Raw genomic sequence first — 16743 nt, forward strand, 5'->3', positions numbered from 1 at the left:
TTCAAACTTTTTTAACAAATCAAAAAGTGAAAAATTGGGCGTGCAAAATTATTCAGCCCCCTTAAGTTAATACTTTATAGTGCCACCTTTTGTTGCGATTACAGCTGTAAGTCGCTTGGGGTATGTCTCTATCAGTTTTGCACATCGAGAGACTGAAATTTTTTCCCATTCCTCCTTGCAAAACAGCTCGAGCTCAGTGAGGTTGGATGGAGAGCATTTGTGAACAGCAGTTTTCAGTTCTTTCCACAGATTCTCGATTGGATTCAGGTCTGGACTTTGACTTGGCCATTCTAACACCTGGATATGTTTATTTTTGAACCATTCCATTGTAGATTTTGCTTTATGTTTTGGATCATTGTCTTGTTGGAAGACAAATCTCCCTCCCAGTCTCAGGTCTTTTGCAGACTCCATCAGGTTTTATTCCAGAATGGTCCTGTATTTGGCTCCATCCATCTTCTCATCAATTTTAACCATCTTCTCTGTCCCTGCTGAAGAAAAGCAGGCCCAAACCATGATGCTGCCACCACCATGTTTGACAGTGGGGATGGTGTGTTCAGGGTGATGAGCTGTGTTGCTTTTACGCCAAACATAACGTTTTGCATTGTTGCCAAAAAGTTCAATTTTGGTTTCATCTGACCAGAGCACCTTCTTCCACATGTTTGGTGTGTCTCCCAGGTGGCTTGTGGCAAACTTTAAACAACACTTTTTATGGATATCTTTAAGAAATGGCTTTCTTCTTGACACTCTTCCATAAAGGCCAGATTTGTGCAATATACGACTGATTGTTGTCCTATGGACAGAGTCTCCCCCCTCAGCTGTAGATCTCTGCAGTTCTTCCAGAGTGATCATGGGCCTCTTGGCTGCATCTCTGATCAGTCTTCTCCTTGTATGAGCTGAAAGTTTAGAGGGACGGCCAGGTCTTGGTAGATTTGCAGTGGTCTGATACTCCTTCCATTTCAATATTATCGCTTGCACAGTGCTCCTTGGGATGTTTAAAGCTTGGGAAATATTTTTGTATCCAAATCCGGATTTAAACTTCTTCACAACAGTATCTCGGACCTGCCTGGTGTGTTCCTTGTTCTTCATGATGCTCTCTGCGCTTTTAACGGACCTCTGAGACTATCACAGTGCAGGTGCATTTATACGGAGACTTGATTACACACAGGTGGATTGTATGTATCATCATTAGTCATTTAGGTCAACATTGGATCATTCAGAGATCCCCACTGAACTTCTGGAGAGAGTTTGCTGCACTGAAAGTAAAGGGGCTGAATCATTTTGCACGCCCAATTTTTCAGTTTTTGATTTGTTAAAAAAGTTTGAAATATCCAATAAATGTCGTTCCACTTCATGATTGTGTCCCACTTGTTGTTGATTCTTCACAAAAAAATACAGTTTTATATCTTTGTTTGAAGCCTGAAATGTGGCAAAAGGTCGCAAAGTTCAAGGGGGCCGAATACTTTCGCAAGGCACTGTAGGTACATATAAATATGTGGATGAGCGATGGCTGTGCGGCATAGGCAAGATGCAGCAGATGGAATAGAGCAGTATATACGAGACGCGTGATGTAGGACACGTAAACATGATTAAAGTGGTGTTATATAAAGTGACTAATGATAGGCATCGGCAAGATGCTAAGGCACTACATCTCAGTCACTACAGACACCCTGGTTTGAATCCAGGCTGTATCACAACCGGCCGTGATTGGGAGTCCCATAGGGTAGCGCACAATTGGCCCAGCATCATCTGAGTTAGGCCGGTGTAGGCCGTCATTGTAAATACCAATTTGTTCTGAACTGACTTGCCTAGTTAAATTTTAAAGACATGCTTGACCTTAGTGTCTGTGTTCCACTGCTCCTGTCATCTCTGTACCACCACTGTCCTTATCATTCCCTTAACCTCTGCCTTGCTCTTTGGCACTCCACATCCACCTCCTCTCTCCTAAGGACCTGTTTAGCTAGCATATCTACAAGACTTCCACCCAGGGACACACTCCTTTCACGCCGCTTTGATACAGCTACAAACGGAAGTGATTTTCGTAGCAGGTTAGGGGAGCATTTTCCCAATCTCAACCTAATTCTCCTAACATGCTACGAAAAAGACAATTCCAGTTGTAGTGTGAAGTGTGTTTCTCCTTCCACCCCCACATGGCCTGAGATCCAAGCATAACTTCTGGGCATTGATCTCACCCGGGAATGAATTTGGAGTACCCATATAGCAGGTATTGTCTGCTCATAATCTTGATGTGATTGGCCTGACTGAAACATGGCTTAAAGCCGGATGAATTTACTGTGTTAAATGAGGCCTCACCTCTTGGTTACACTAGTGACCATATCCCCCACGCATCCAGCAAAGGCGGAGGTATTGCTAACATTTACGATAGCGAATTTCAATTTACAAAAAAAAAGACTGCGTTTTGGTCTTTTGAGCTTCTAGTCATGAAATCTATGCAGCCTACTCAATCACTTTTTATAGCTACTGTTTACAGGCCTCCTGGGCCATATTCAGCGTTCTTCACTGAGTTCCCTGAATTCCTATCAGACCTTGTAGTCATGGCAGATAACATTCACATTTTTGTAGACTTTAAAATTCACATGGAAAAGTCCACAAACCCACACCAAAAGGCTTTCGGAGCCATCATCGATTCAGTGGGTTTTGTCCAACATGTCTCCGGACCTACTCACTGCCACAGTCATACTCTGGACCTAGTTTTGTCCCGTGGAATAAATATTGTGGCTCTTAATGTTGTTCCTCATAATCCTGGACTATCAGACCACCATTTTATTATGTTTGCAATCGCAACAAATAATCTGCTCAGACCCCAACCAAGAATCATCAAAAGCTGTGTGCTATAAATTCTCGGACAACCCAAAGATTTTTCGATGCCCTTCGACTCCCTCCACCTACCCAAGGACGTCAGAGTACAACTGTAAGTCTTCCGACTAGCTTGGAAAGACAGTACCGTGCAGTATTGAAGAGCCCTCACTGCTGCTCGATCATCCTATTTTTCCAACTTAATTGAGGAGAATAAGAACAATCCATAATTTATTTGATGCTGTCGCAAAGCTAACTAAAAAGCAGCATTCCCCAAGAGAGGACGGCTTTTCACTTCAGCAGTGATACATTTATGAACTTTGAAAAGATCATGTACTTTTTGTCAAAGAAAGCAAATTACGGACTCCTCTTTAAATCTGCATATTTCTCCAAAGCTCAGTTATACTGAATCTGCACAACACTGCTAGGACCTAGGATCAAGGGAGACACTCAAGTGTTTTAGTACTATATCTCTTGACACAATGATGAAAATAGTCATGGCCTCTAAACCTTCAAGCTGCATACTGGACCCTATTAAACTAAACGACTGAAAGAGCTGTTTCCTGTGCTTGGCCTTCCTATGTTGAATATAATAAAACGGCTCCCTATCCACCAGATGTGTACCAGACTCACTAAAAGTGGCAGTAATAAAAGCCTCTCTTGAAAAAGCCAAACCTTGACCCAGAAAATATTTAAAAAACTCTCGGCCTATATCGAATCTCCCAATCCTCTAGCACTGAGACTGCACTCGTGAAGCTCGTCAGACCGAGGCTCTGCAGCTGTCCTCATGCTCCTAGACCTTAGTGCTGCTTTTGAAACCATCGATCACCACATTGTTTTGGAGAGATTGGAAACCCAAATTGGTCTACACGGACAAGTTATGGCCTGGTTTAGATCTTATCTGTCTGAAAGATATCAGTTTGTCTCTGTGGATGGTTTGTCTTCTGACAAATCAGCTGTAAATGTCATTGTTCCTCAAGGTTCCATTTTAGGACATCAATTGTTTTCACTATATTTGAAACATAATGTTAATTTTCACTGCTATGTGGAAGATGAAACATGGTGAAGCTCCAAATTTGCTGTCCCTGGAAGCCTGTGTTTCAGGCATAAGGAAGTTTTTACTTTTAAACACGGACAAAACAGAGATGCTAGTTCTAGGTCTCAAGAAATAAAGAGATCTTCTGTTGGATCTGACAATCTTTATTTTTTTTATTTCACCTTTATTTAATTAACCAGGTAGGATAGTTGAGAACTAGGTTCTCATTTGCAACTGCGACCTGGCCAAATTAAGGCAAAGCAGTTCGACACATACAACAGCACAGAGTTACACATGGAATAAACAAACATACAATCAATAATACAGTAGATAAAGTCTATATACAGCATGTGCAAATAAGGGAGGTAAGGCAATAAATAGGCCATGGGGGCGAAGTAATTACAATATAGCAATTACACACTGGAATGGTAGAATGTGCAGAAGATGAATGTGCAAGTAGAAATACTGGGGTGCAAAGGAGCAAGATGAAGAAATACAGAATGGGGATGAGGTAGTTGGATGGGCTATTTACAGATGGGCTATTTACAGGTGTAGTGAGCTGCTCTGACAGCTGGGGCTTAAAGCTAGTGAGAGAGGTAAGCCTCCAGCTTTAGTGATTTTTCAGTTCGTTCCATTCATTGCAGCAGAGAACTGGAAGGAGAGGCAGCCAAAGGAAGAATTGGCTTTAGAGGTGACCAGTGAGATATACCTGCTGGAGCGCGTGCTACAGGTGGGTGCTGCTATGGTGACCAGTGAGCTGAGATCACTGGTCACTGGCTCACACTAGCTAAAAAGAGCATAACTTCTTCTGCAGTTGGGCCAAGGTTTTGGCTTTTGCCTAGTGTTTCCCCAAAAGCAAGTCATTCCCTGAACAGGAATCGAACACAGGTTGCAGCTGCCAAATCCTAACCACTTAACCAACAGAGAAAGTGCAATAGCATTTCGCAGTGAGGGGCTAAACAGCATTCTTTACCCTCAGCTCACTTTTTCTCTATCCCCAAACACAACTACTTGCAATCTATGGGGATGTAGCTCAGCGGAAGAGAGCTTTAGTTGCATGTATGAGGACCTGTGTTCAAACCTCAGCATCTCCAGGAAACCACCAAACGCAGCAGATAAACTTCTTAAAGGGAACGTATGCTTCTACCGAACTTCTGACCATCTAGGTGAATACATTTTGAAACCTTTGATAGCTCATTTGTTAGAGTGGAGGACTGTAGGTGAAATTGCAGTAATCCTTGGGTTGTTGGTTCAAATCTGGCTTGAAGGTTTGTTATTTTTTCTTGTGGCTTATGCCAACTTTTTAACAGCAGTGCACCTTTACATGTTCTTGACAAACCAATCATCTTTCCCTTAGAGACAAAATCTTCACTTGTTGACCTTCGATAGGAATGTTGGTATTGCAGCAGAGAGTACTTGAAATTACATTAATCCTTAGGTCACTGGCTCACACTAGCTAAAAAGAGCCTAACCTCTGCAGTTGTGCCAAGTTTTTTGCTTTTGCCTAGTGTTTCCCCAAAAGTAACTCATTCCCTGAACAGGAATCGAACACATGTCGCAGCATTGAGAACACCAAATCCTAACCACTTGCCCAACAGAGAGAGTAAAATAGGCATTTTGCAGTAAGGAGGCTAAACAGCATTCTTATTCCTCGGCTCACTTTTTCTCTATCCCCAAATGCAACTATTTACAATCTATGGGGATGTAAATCTGCGGAAGAGAGCATTTGTTACATGTATGAGGGCTTGTGTTCAATTAACCAGCGTCTCCAAGACACCACCAAACTCAGCAGATTAACATTTTAACTTAATATGGCTGCAGGGCAGTATTGAGTAGCTTGGATGAAAGGTGCCCAGAGTCAACGGCCTGCTCCTCAGTCCCAGTTGCTAATATATGCATATTATTATTAGTATTGGATAGAAAACACTCTGAAGTTTCTAAAACTGTTTGAATGATGTCTGTGAGTATAACAGAACTCATCGGGCAGGCAAAAACCTGAGAAGAAATCCAAACAGGAAGTGGAAAATCTGATGTTGGTCGATTTTCAACCCAGCCCCTATTGAATACACAGTGGGATATGGATGAAGTTACACTTCCTAGGGCTTCCACTAGAGATCAACAATCTTTAGAAACTTGAATGAGGCTTCTACTGTGTTGTGGAGCCGGATGGGAGCTCATTGATTCAGTGGTCTGGCAGAGAGCCAGGTCCTGGTAAAGCACATTTCACATGATAGCGACCTGCGTTCCATGGCTTCTCTACAGACAATTCCGGTTGGAATGTATTGAAGATTTATGATAACAACATCCTAAAGATTGATTCTATACTTAGTTTGACAAGTTTCTTCGACCTGTAATATAACTTTTTGAAGTTTTCGTCTGATGTTTGGATGGACCTGCACAAGCGTTTGGATTTGTGTACTAAATGTGCAACCAAAAGTTGTAACTTGGACATGAATAATGGCCATTATCGAACAAATCAAGCATTTATTGTGGAACTAGGATTTCTGGGGGTGCATTCTGATGAAGATCGTCAAGTGTAAGGGAATATTTAGAATGTGATTTCTGATTTCTGTTGACTCCAACATGGCGGTTAATTTTATTTATTTTCTGAGCACCGTTTCAGATTATTGCATGGTTTGCTTTTTCCGTAGAGTTTTTTAAAAATCTGACACAGCGGTTGCACTAAGGAGAGGTATATCTATATTTCAATGTCAAACAATTGTATTTATCGACATTTATAATGAGTATTTCTGAAAATTATTTGTCTCTCTGCAATATCACCGGATGTTTTTGGAACTAGTGAACGTAATGCGCCAATGTATACTGAGATTTTTGTATATAAATATGAACTTTATCAAACAATACAAACATGTATTGTGTAACATGAAGTCTGATGAGTGTCATCGGATGAAGATCATCAAAGGTCAGTGATTAATTTTATCTCTATTTGTGCTTTACCATTTTTCAATTGGTTGTTCAGAACAGTACCGTGTCCATTGAATTCAATGCTGCCCACTGTTCCATCTTACAGAACGAAACCATTAAGTTGATGCTAATACTTTGCAATATCAGGGTGCGATTGACCAATAGAAGCTCTGTATAGTTTCCAACCCCTTCTGGAATGGCTGTTGAAACCTAACCTGCTGTCAGCTTGCTAACAAACACTTGGCAAGCCATTCTGGGCGATGCTAGCATGGTTAAGCGATGCATTGCTGTATACATATACCCCCTGTAACACATAAACCAAGCTGTTTCTAAAAACTCAGGTTTTAAAATGGTGTAGTTCACTTATTTTTAAGAGCAGAAATAAATGTAAGATTAATGGGAAGCTGGGATCTTCCTCTTAACAGTGGCCATCAAAGCTGCTTTCAAAGTGTGTTTCTCCCCTTATTGCATTAAGAAATGTTGTGAAATGACTGCACAGGGGCCTCCGGTGGTATTTGTAGGATTTGGGATGTCAATTTGTATCCCTCCATTTAGTATGATACAGTGCATTCGGAAAAAATTCAGAGCCCTTGACTTTTTCCACAATTTGTTGCAACCTTATTCTAAAATAGATACAACACATTTTTCCTCTCATAAATCTACACCCAATACGACCTAATGACAAAGTGAAAACAGGTTTTCAGACATTTTTGCAAAAACAAGAAATACCTTATTTACATAAATATAAAGAGCCTTTGCTATGAGACTCGAAATTGAGTTCAGGTGCATCCTGTTTCCATTGATCATCCTTGAGATATTTCTACAACTTGATTGGAGTCCACCTGTGGTACATTCAATAGATTGGACATGATTTGGAAAGGCACACACACCTGTCTATATAAGGTCCCACAGTTGCCAGTCCATGTCAGAGCAAAAAAACAAGCCATGAGGTCCAAGGAATTGTTCGTCGAGCTCCGAGACAGGATTTTGTTGAGGCACAGATCTAGGGAAGTGTACCAAAAAATGTCTGCAGCATTGAAGGTCCCCAAGAACACAGTGGTCTCCATCATTCAAAAATGGAACCCTAACCCTAACTGAGCAATCGGAGAAGATGGGCTTTGGTTCAGGAGGTGACCAAGAACCCGACGATCACTCTGACAGAGCTCTAGAGTTCCTCTGTGTAGACGGGGGAACCTTCCAGAAGTACAACCATCTCTCCAGCACCCAATCACAGATTGAAGACACTCCTCAGTAAAAGGCACATGACAGCACACTTGGATTTTACCAAAAGGCATCTAAAGACTCTCAGACCATGAGAAATAAGATTCTCTAGTCTGATGAAACCAAGACTGAACTCTTTGCTCTTTTTGTATTTATGAACTAAAGAGAAAAAAGGAAAAGACAGAAGAAAACAGCAAACAACAATACAAAAAATATATAATAAATAAATGTAAAAGAAAGGACATCAAGGACAACTAAAATCATAACAGCAATGCCAACTGTATATGTTTGTGTGCATGTCTGGCACTATTACATGTATGTGTGTGTTCTTGTTTGTGTTGATCTGAATGAGAGTGTGTGTTTTTGCATGTGAACAAACACCTGCACGGCATCAGCCTCAGGCAAACCGGCATTAGTTGTAAAACACTGCCACTTAGTGTCATTCAAATGTACTGAATGCCTGAATGACACGTGTCACGTCTGGAGCAAACTTGGCACCATCCCTACGGTGAATCATGGTGATGGCAGCATCATGCTGTGGGGATGTTTTTCAGTGGCAGGGACTTGGAGACTAGTAAGGATCGAGGGAAAGATGAATGGAGAAAAGTACAGAGAGATCCTTGATGATAACCTGCTCCAGAGCATTCAGGACCTCAGACTGGGGCAAAGATTCACCTTCCAAAAGGACAATGACCCTAAGCACACAGCCAAGACAACGCAGGAGTAGCTTCGGGACAAGTCTCTGAACGTCCTTGAGTGGCCAAGCCAGAGCCCGAACATGAACCTGATCGAACATCTCTGGAGAGACCTGGAAATAGCTGTGTAGCTCCCCATCCAACCTGACAAAGCTTGAGAGGATCTGCAGAGAAGAAAGGGACAAATACAGCTGTGTAAAACTTGTACCCAAGACCCCTCGACATTTCCAGATTTTTTTTCATAATATAGATTTTTAAAAATGTCTGAAAACCTGTTTTTGCTGTGTCATTATGGGGTATTGTGTGTAGACTGATGAGGGGGAAAAATATATAAATCAGTTTTAGAACAAGGCTTTAACGTCACAAAATGTGGAAAAAGTCAATGGGTCTGAATACTTTCTGAATGCACTGTATATGACCATTAAGGCCAGATCGTTCTTCAAGATGTTCAGACGTTCATAGGTGACCAGCAGGGTCAAATAATAACCACAGTGGTTATAGAGGATGCAACAGGTCAGCACTTAAGGAGTAAATGTCAGTTGGCTTTTCATAGCTGAGCATTCAAAGGTTGAGAGGTCGATGGAGACAGAGGAGAAACGAAACGACAGGTCCCGGGATAAGGTAGCATGTCTGGTGAACAGGTCAGGGTTCCGTAGCTGCAGGCAGAACAACAGAAACTGGAGCAGCAGCAGGTGGACCAGGTGGACTGGGGAGTCTTCAGGCCAGGTAGTTCTGATGCATGGTCGTAGGGCTTAGGGGTGGTTGGCATTCCAGGTGAAGCTGGTTGAGAGAATGCCAAGAGTGTGCAAAGTTGTCATCAAGGCAAAGCATGGCTACTTTGAAGAATCTCAAATCTCAAATATATTTTGATTTGTTTAACACTTTTTTGGTTACTACATGTGATGTTGAAAATTATTTGAAGACAAGTCTGTTAATTCATAGATATTTTGCAAAATAAAGCCATGTTTCAATGCATGTCAGCGGAACCGGAAGCGAGACAACTAGCTTCACTGACTCTTTCTATGTGTTAATAGTAGAGGTGTCATAATACCTATAAAACCTAGCCGTCAAACAGGGTGATGGTTCCAATCATTTTTCCACCAATCATCTTTCCCATAGAGGATTTTAGAAACACTTCAAATAAGGGCTGTGTTTCATGTAGGCTTATCTTGGCGTGAGGTTTTGATAAACATGTAAATCTCTCTCGGACAAGGTGACTTTTATCAATAGACTCACTGAATAAATGTGTTTGGCACAGGATAAAGATGAAACGATCTCATGCTGCTACCCAAAGCCAAGGGATACTGAAGTTCCTGAACAGGTTTGTTAGCCAGTTTGTTAGTCCAGTAATGTTTGTTGGCATATTATTTTATTTCCAATTCTGGTGGTTATTTACAAATGTTTGTGGTGCAAATTTCACTGTCTTTAAAATAAATAAAATAAAAAACACATTTGTTCACCCATAACACATGGATGGCTAATGCAGAAAGAATGAATTGATGGATTCTAGCTAACACAACCTGAACTTTCACATACACAGAGACAGGCAGATGTCATGGCATCAGTCTTTTTCAACTAGTTTGTGCATAGTGACACCTACTGACATGAACTGGTAAAGCAAGTTTGGTTAGAATAGAGTGGAATAAAATGAATGACATTCAATAAAATCTGCGTCATGAAAAGGGGATATTATTTTCAATGAAAATGTTGAAAGTAGTTAATTTAATGAATGTAATTTATGGATTTTACAGACAATCAGTTCCTATAGTGAGCCCCACTGAACAAACCTCTGGTGGACCAGATGGAGACCAGGACAACAATAGGTTCGGGCTTTCATGACTTGAGCGTTCAAAACAAGTTATTACAAGGTCTACTGTCTTAATTGTAACTCTGCCTTACATAAATCTTCTAGAAATAATCATTTTAAAAGAGCACTGTAATCAGATGAACAAATAATAGGTTTTATGTCATAAAATTTTAACGTGTCTGTCCATTGCTTAACATTGTGCATAGAGGGAAATATATACTTAAAGACATTGTTTCTTTTCTTTGCATAACACTCATCCCTGCTATAGTAGTTCATTAAACTACAGAGTATGTTCTCCATTGAAGTTGTTGTCTCTGGCTCTTTTGGTATCAGATTTAGAATGAGTAAGAGCAAGGTTTGTGGTAGTTTGAAAGAGTTTGATCCACCTTAGGTCAGGAGTGTTTCCAATCCACATAACCTGACAAGAAAACCCCCAGTCCTATAGTGATAGCTTCCCTTTTCATCTGTGCTATCTAAAACAATAATATTTTGTCATGGCCTACGAAGAGGACCCTGGACCCATACCTGACCAGGTCATGAGATCAGGAAACACTCTAGGCCCCAGAAAAGACACATACACATTTTGCCACACCACCTTGGAACCTGCGGTGTCACCTCTGGCTAACGAGGTGCAGTTCAAGAACAAATAATTATTTTTGAACAACTTTTTACTGACTCAAGACTTCTGAACTCACGATTCGTTTTTTTCTGAGTGACTCATTTTAGATATTAGTTTGACCTGCTGGCCGCAATGAATTATCCAGCACGATTAATATGCTCTGACCAACAACTGTCTGTCATATGGGCATAGGCAAAATAGATCATTCTGCAGGCAGCATAGAGAAGAAAACTATGTTGAATGCAATTAATTGATTATTGAATGTTATGATGGTCACAGCTTTGTAGAACCAAAACATAAACAGTAATGCATTCTGCCAAGAGTTGTTCACAATCTAGTCCGGTTGAAGCCAAACAAGATCTTGTTTCAAATACTGTATACCAAGAAATAATGGTATTTGTACGCCTAGCAATCAACAAATGTACATGGCTTAAAGCATGCTTTTACAGTCTCAGTCAAAAATGACAGCTTAGGGTCGCAAAGGTAGGGATTCCTATGTTGAAGATGTAAAGAATATTTGCTGTTCTGTGGTGTGTAATGAGGAGCAACCAGATGCTGCACTTGACGCATTTATGAAATGACTTATTCCAGTTATTAATAAGCATGCAGCCATTAAGAATATGACTGCAAAAAAAAAGGTTAAATCCCCATGGGTTGATGAGGAATTGGAAAATGGTATGGTTGAGAAGGATGAGGCAAAGGGAATAGCAAATAAGCCTGGCTGCACAGCTGACTGGCAAACATACTGTGCAATAAATTCAGAAATCATGTGACTAAAGTGAACAAAAAGGAGAAGGAGAAAATGTACTATGAAACAAAGATAAATTATAGGAAAAATGATGGTAAAAAAGCTTTGAAGAACCTTAAATGAAATGTTGGACAAAAAGACAAACTCGGCTCCATCATTCATTGAATCAGATGGCTCAATCACCACAAAACCCACTGATATTGCCAATTACATTAATGCTTTTTTCATTGGCAAGATTAGAAAACTTGGGTATGACAAGCCAACAACTAATTCTGAACTTACACATCCATGCATAACTGACCGAATTATAAAAGACAAGCATTGTTATTTTGAATTCCATAAAGTGAGTGTGGAAGAGGTGAAAAATGGTCTATCATCAATGACAAGCCACCTGGGTCTGACAACTTGGATGGAAAATGACTGAGGCTGACAGCGGACAGACGATATTGCAACTCCTATTTGCCCTCTCTTCAACCTAAGCCTACAGGAAAGTGTGCACCCTCAGCCCTGAAGGGAAGCAAAAGTCATTCCATTACCCAAGAATAGTAAAGCACCCTTTATTGGCTCAAACAGCTGACCAATCAGGTTGTTACCAACCGTTAGTAAAGTTTTGAAAAAAATTGTGATTGACCAGATACAATGCTATTTCACAGTAAAGAAATTAACAACAGATTTTCAGTACGCTTACAGGGAAGGGCATTCAACATGTACGCACTTACACAAATTACTGATGATTGGCTGAGAGAAATTGATAATTAAAAGATTGTGGGAGATGTTTTCTTAGGGTTCCCGAGTGGCGCATCAGTCTAAGGCACTGCATCTCAGTACAAGAGGTGTCACTACAGTCCCTGATTCAAGTCCAGGCTGTATTACATCCAGCCGTGATTGGGAGTCCCATAGGCCGGCGCACAATTGGCCCATCATCGTCCGGGGTAGTCCGTCATTGTCAATAAGAATTTGTTCTTAACTGACTTGCCTAGTTAAATAAAGATTAAAAATACAGAAACATAAAATAAAACACTATAGCTTTTCACAATATTGATCATAATCTGCTGCTGGAAAAAGCGTATGTGTTATGGCTTTACGTCCCCTGCTATATTGTGGATCTAGAGTTACCTGTCTAACAGAACACAGAGGGTGTTCTTTAATGGAAGCCTCCAACATAATCTAGGTAGAGTCAGGCATTCCCCAGAGCAGCTGTCTAGGTTCCTTACTTTTTCAATCTTTACTAATGACTTGCCACTGGCGCTGAGTGAAGCCTGTGTGTCTATGTATGTTGATGAACTAAAACACTAAACCCTAAACCTCAACTAAATCTTGTAATGAATAATGTGGAAATGTAACAAGTTGAGACTAAACTTTTGTCATGGTCAAAACATATTGATACAACGGTAGCTAAGATGGGGATAGGTCTGTCCATAATAAAGCACTGCTCTGCCTTAACACTATCAACAAGTTAGGTTCTACAGGCCCTTGTTTTGTCGCACCTGGACTACTGTCCAGTCGTGTGGTCAGGTACCACAAAAAAGGACTTAGGAAAATTACAATTGGCCAGAAATGTAGACAGAGAGCTAACAATATTATGCATGTCAATCTCTCATGGCTCAAAGTAGAGGAGAGATTTACTTCATCACTACTTGTATTTGTGAGAAGTATTGACATGTTGAATGCACCGAGCTGTCAGTTTAAACTACTAGAACACAACTCAGACACCAATGCATACCCCACAAGACATGCCACCAGGTCTCTTCACAGTCCCCACATCCAGAACAGACTATGGGAGGTGCACAGTACCACATAGAGCCATGACATGTCTAATTTTCCACATCAAGTAGCACATGCAAGCAGTAAAATAAGACTTTAAAAATAGATAAAAATACAACTTATGGGACAGCAGGGACTGAGAAGAGGCACATCGGCACAGACACGATAACATATGCAATATAGACACACATACATGGATTGTGTGTGGTAGAGGACTGAAATCTGTTTTGTAATGTATAGAACTGCCTTTATTTTGCTGGACCCCATTTAGAGTAAATGCTGCCTTGACAACAGCTAAATGGGATCCATAACTAATACCAATGTTGGTCAATTAAGGAATATGCTATTTAATCAGATGCCATCTAGTGTTTTTTGGGGGGAGTGTCAGGTTATCACAAATCTCTGGCCCTCTGTGTGGCCTTAGCACAGGTAAAATAGATTTTGAAATAGAATGACTTAGCTGCAAAACATTACCCTAAATATAAACCAACTCAGTGAACACCATATTTTATTTCAATGTACTCAATTTTACCATGTCAATACTTCTTGGTTGTAAAAGTTGTGGCAGTTGTGAAAAGAAAAGTTGCAGCTATCAATAATGCCATTGTTGATTTGACACCATTCTCATCAGGTCATTTTCCCCTTTAACCAAATGGTCTACACACTAGAACTCAGTTTAAAGTATTAAAGTTAAGCTTGCCTGTTAATTACCAAAATGGTAGACTTCAGTAATTTTGGTAAATTATCAGTATCTTTGCAACCATGTGACAGCTCCAACAAGCCCCATATGATGAACGAGAGGCTTGTAGATTTACGATTGAGTATTCAGTTCAGAGTTTGCTGTAGGGGAACTAGTGTGCATTACCAATTGAAATTAACAAAATGAGTGAGGATTGAGTGTGGCAGTAAGAGCCGAATGTTATCATTAGAGAAATACACCATAACAGCTGGCTAACGGATTTACCCAGCAGGACACAAGGGTTTGATTGACTTGTTGGCCATTTTATAAACTTGGGATACGCAGAGTGAAGGTCTACAGCAACTGTAGTTACCCATTTCACACCTATGGCCCTAGAGTTGACAGTTGGGTCCTTCATTGACATGGCACTATTACAAGATGCGGTAAAGGACACCCTCTGGTCAGACGTAACATCCTTTATTAAACTTCTCCTATTGTTATGACCCTCAGCCACTAGTAGGTCTACAATTGTCAGTATTTATCACTGGTATGAAGATGCTCAGTAAGACAGAGCAAAGAATCCGAATAGACTGAATCATTACTACAGGTCAACACTTACAAAGCAACAAAAACATTTGTGATCTTTTTAATTGTTTTACAAGATGCCTTGCCTCCAAAATACAATAGTGTTGTCAACAGAAACATCTCAATGTTACAGCTGTGTTGCACTGCACCAGTTTAACACTCTCCCCTCCCTATAAATGTAAAGCCAGTAGGATCTATCAGAGAAGCCAGGAGTCCTGGTCTGAGGCTGGAGGCCATAGCCTGGGGATGGAAGTGGTTTAGCTCTGGCCTCCCAGGGTGTGCTTGTCAAACAGGTACTCTGCCATCTTGTTTTTGACAGCATCCATCTTGGTGAGGTTGGTGATGTGGTCTCCCAGCTTCTTAATGGCTTCCACCTGCTCATTCAGGTAATGAGTCTCCAGGAAGTCACACAGCTAAAGAGGGAAAACACAGGTCAGACAAGAGAATGACTACAGATCATTGTAGATACAGTAACACACAAGAGCCTGGTGGTAATGGCATAAGTGCAGATATAACTAGGCAAGTCAGTTAAAAACAAATTTACAAGAAAATCCTAACGTGGAACAGTGGGTTAACTAACTTGTTCAGGGGTAGAACAGATTTTTAGCTTGTCAGCTAGAGGATTCGAGCCAGCAACCTTCTGGTTACTGGACCAACGCTCTAACCGCTAGGCAACCTGCCGCCCCTTATGCTTTAGCTGCATTGTGTGCATAGTATGCATCTGGACTATCGTGTACTTGCAAAGCAGCAGGTCACACAATCCTGTGTCATTAGTTATCATCTCCTGGGACAGTACCTGTATTCTATGTGATTTCACCATAACTTACATGGGGGTCAACCTTGTCAGAGGCAATCTTGTGCAGGTCCAGCAGGGCCTGGTTCACATTCTTCTCCAGCTGCAGAGCACACTGCATGGCCTCCAGCCCATTGCCCCACTCATCACGTTCTGGCTTCTACACAGGACAGAGTGAACACAGGAGGGTTAGGGACTACTAGCAGACATTAAGGTCAGGATAAAGTGAACAGTTTACTTCTCACACTCAGTTCAGTGGTTAGAGGCAGTATGTTCAGGACTACAGGTTCTCTAGATCAACTTAACGCTGGAGACACTTTCCTCCATGGGTAAAAACATTTTCTATCAGTCTACAATCTAAATGTGTTCCCTATGCTCAGGGGCTCACCTTGATGTCCTGGAGTAAAATGCGTCCACCTCTCTTGTTCTGGAAGGAGAGTAGCTTGTCCGCGTGCTCCCGCTCCTCGTCGCTGTTCTCCTTGAAGAAATGCGCGAAACCAGGCAGAGCCACATCGTCACGGGAGAAATAGAAAGCCTGGGTGGATAAACATAAAACATTGTAGTTAGAATAAAAAAAAAATGCCAAACATGACTCGGCATTCTGTTCATGTTGTTGGCAACTAAACTTGATGATAAGGCATGAATAAATCTAGTCTGTAATCTACTTGGTAACCTGAGAATTAACCTGTCAAGGAGTTGTTACGCGCTCTGTCCAAGGTAGGATAGATTCCCGGCTTCATTTGGATGTTATACCTACCTGGAGGCAATTAATAGCCAAGCCAAGTATAACTCAAATGTGTACTTAACGGAGTTGAGGTTATTGGCTACAGAGAAAGTCAGGTGAAAAGTGGAGTTTAGGCGCAGGCAACAATAATAATAAACAGGTAGATCAACAAAACGGTCATCTTGGTAGACTCCTTACCATTGAAGTGTAGGTGTAGGAGGCAAACATCTCCAAATTGATCATCCGGTTGATAGCAGCTTCGCAATCGTGGTGATAGTTCTGGCGGATCTGAGACTCCATTTTGGCAGATTATTTTATATATCTAAATGAACG

At 41.0% G+C, this 16743-nt stretch overlaps 1 protein-coding gene across 1 annotated transcript; it reads right to left on the reverse strand.

The window, feature by feature from the left end:
* Positions 1-14769: 14769 nt before the first annotated feature.
* On the reverse strand, positions 14770-16733 carry LOC121839417 (ferritin, middle subunit). The gene is made up of 4 exons (XM_042298494.1): positions 16609-16733; positions 16075-16221; positions 15721-15846; positions 14770-15306 (listed from the first exon to the last, which is right to left on the reverse strand). The coding sequence occupies exons 1-4, from the start codon at positions 16708-16710 to the stop codon at positions 15151-15153; spliced, it is 531 nt and encodes a 176-aa protein (XP_042154428.1). The 5' UTR covers positions 16711-16733; the 3' UTR covers positions 14770-15150.
* Between the last annotated feature and the right edge of the window lie 10 nt (positions 16734-16743).

Source organism: Oncorhynchus tshawytscha, linkage group LG15 (assembly GCF_018296145.1).
Source record: "Oncorhynchus tshawytscha isolate Ot180627B linkage group LG15, Otsh_v2.0, whole genome shotgun sequence".
In the NCBI taxonomy this organism is placed as follows: Eukaryota; Metazoa; Chordata; class Actinopteri; order Salmoniformes; family Salmonidae; genus Oncorhynchus; species Oncorhynchus tshawytscha.

What these genes read in the sequence shown, in the direction of transcription:
- LOC121839417 (XM_042298494.1), bottom strand. Translation starts at nt 16,710, where the DNA reads ATGGAGTCTCAGATCCGCCAGAACTATCACCACGATTGCGAAGCTGCT. An exon ending in CCTACACCTACACTTCAATG is followed by an intron (nt 16,222 to 16,608) that starts GTAAGGAGTCTA and finishes TTATCCACCCAG; the next exon opens with GCTTTCTATTTCTCCCGTGA. An exon ending in CTGACAAGGTTGACCCCCAT is followed by an intron (nt 15,307 to 15,720) that starts GTAAGTTATGGT and finishes TTCCCTCTTTAG; the next exon opens with CTGTGTGACTTCCTGGAGAC.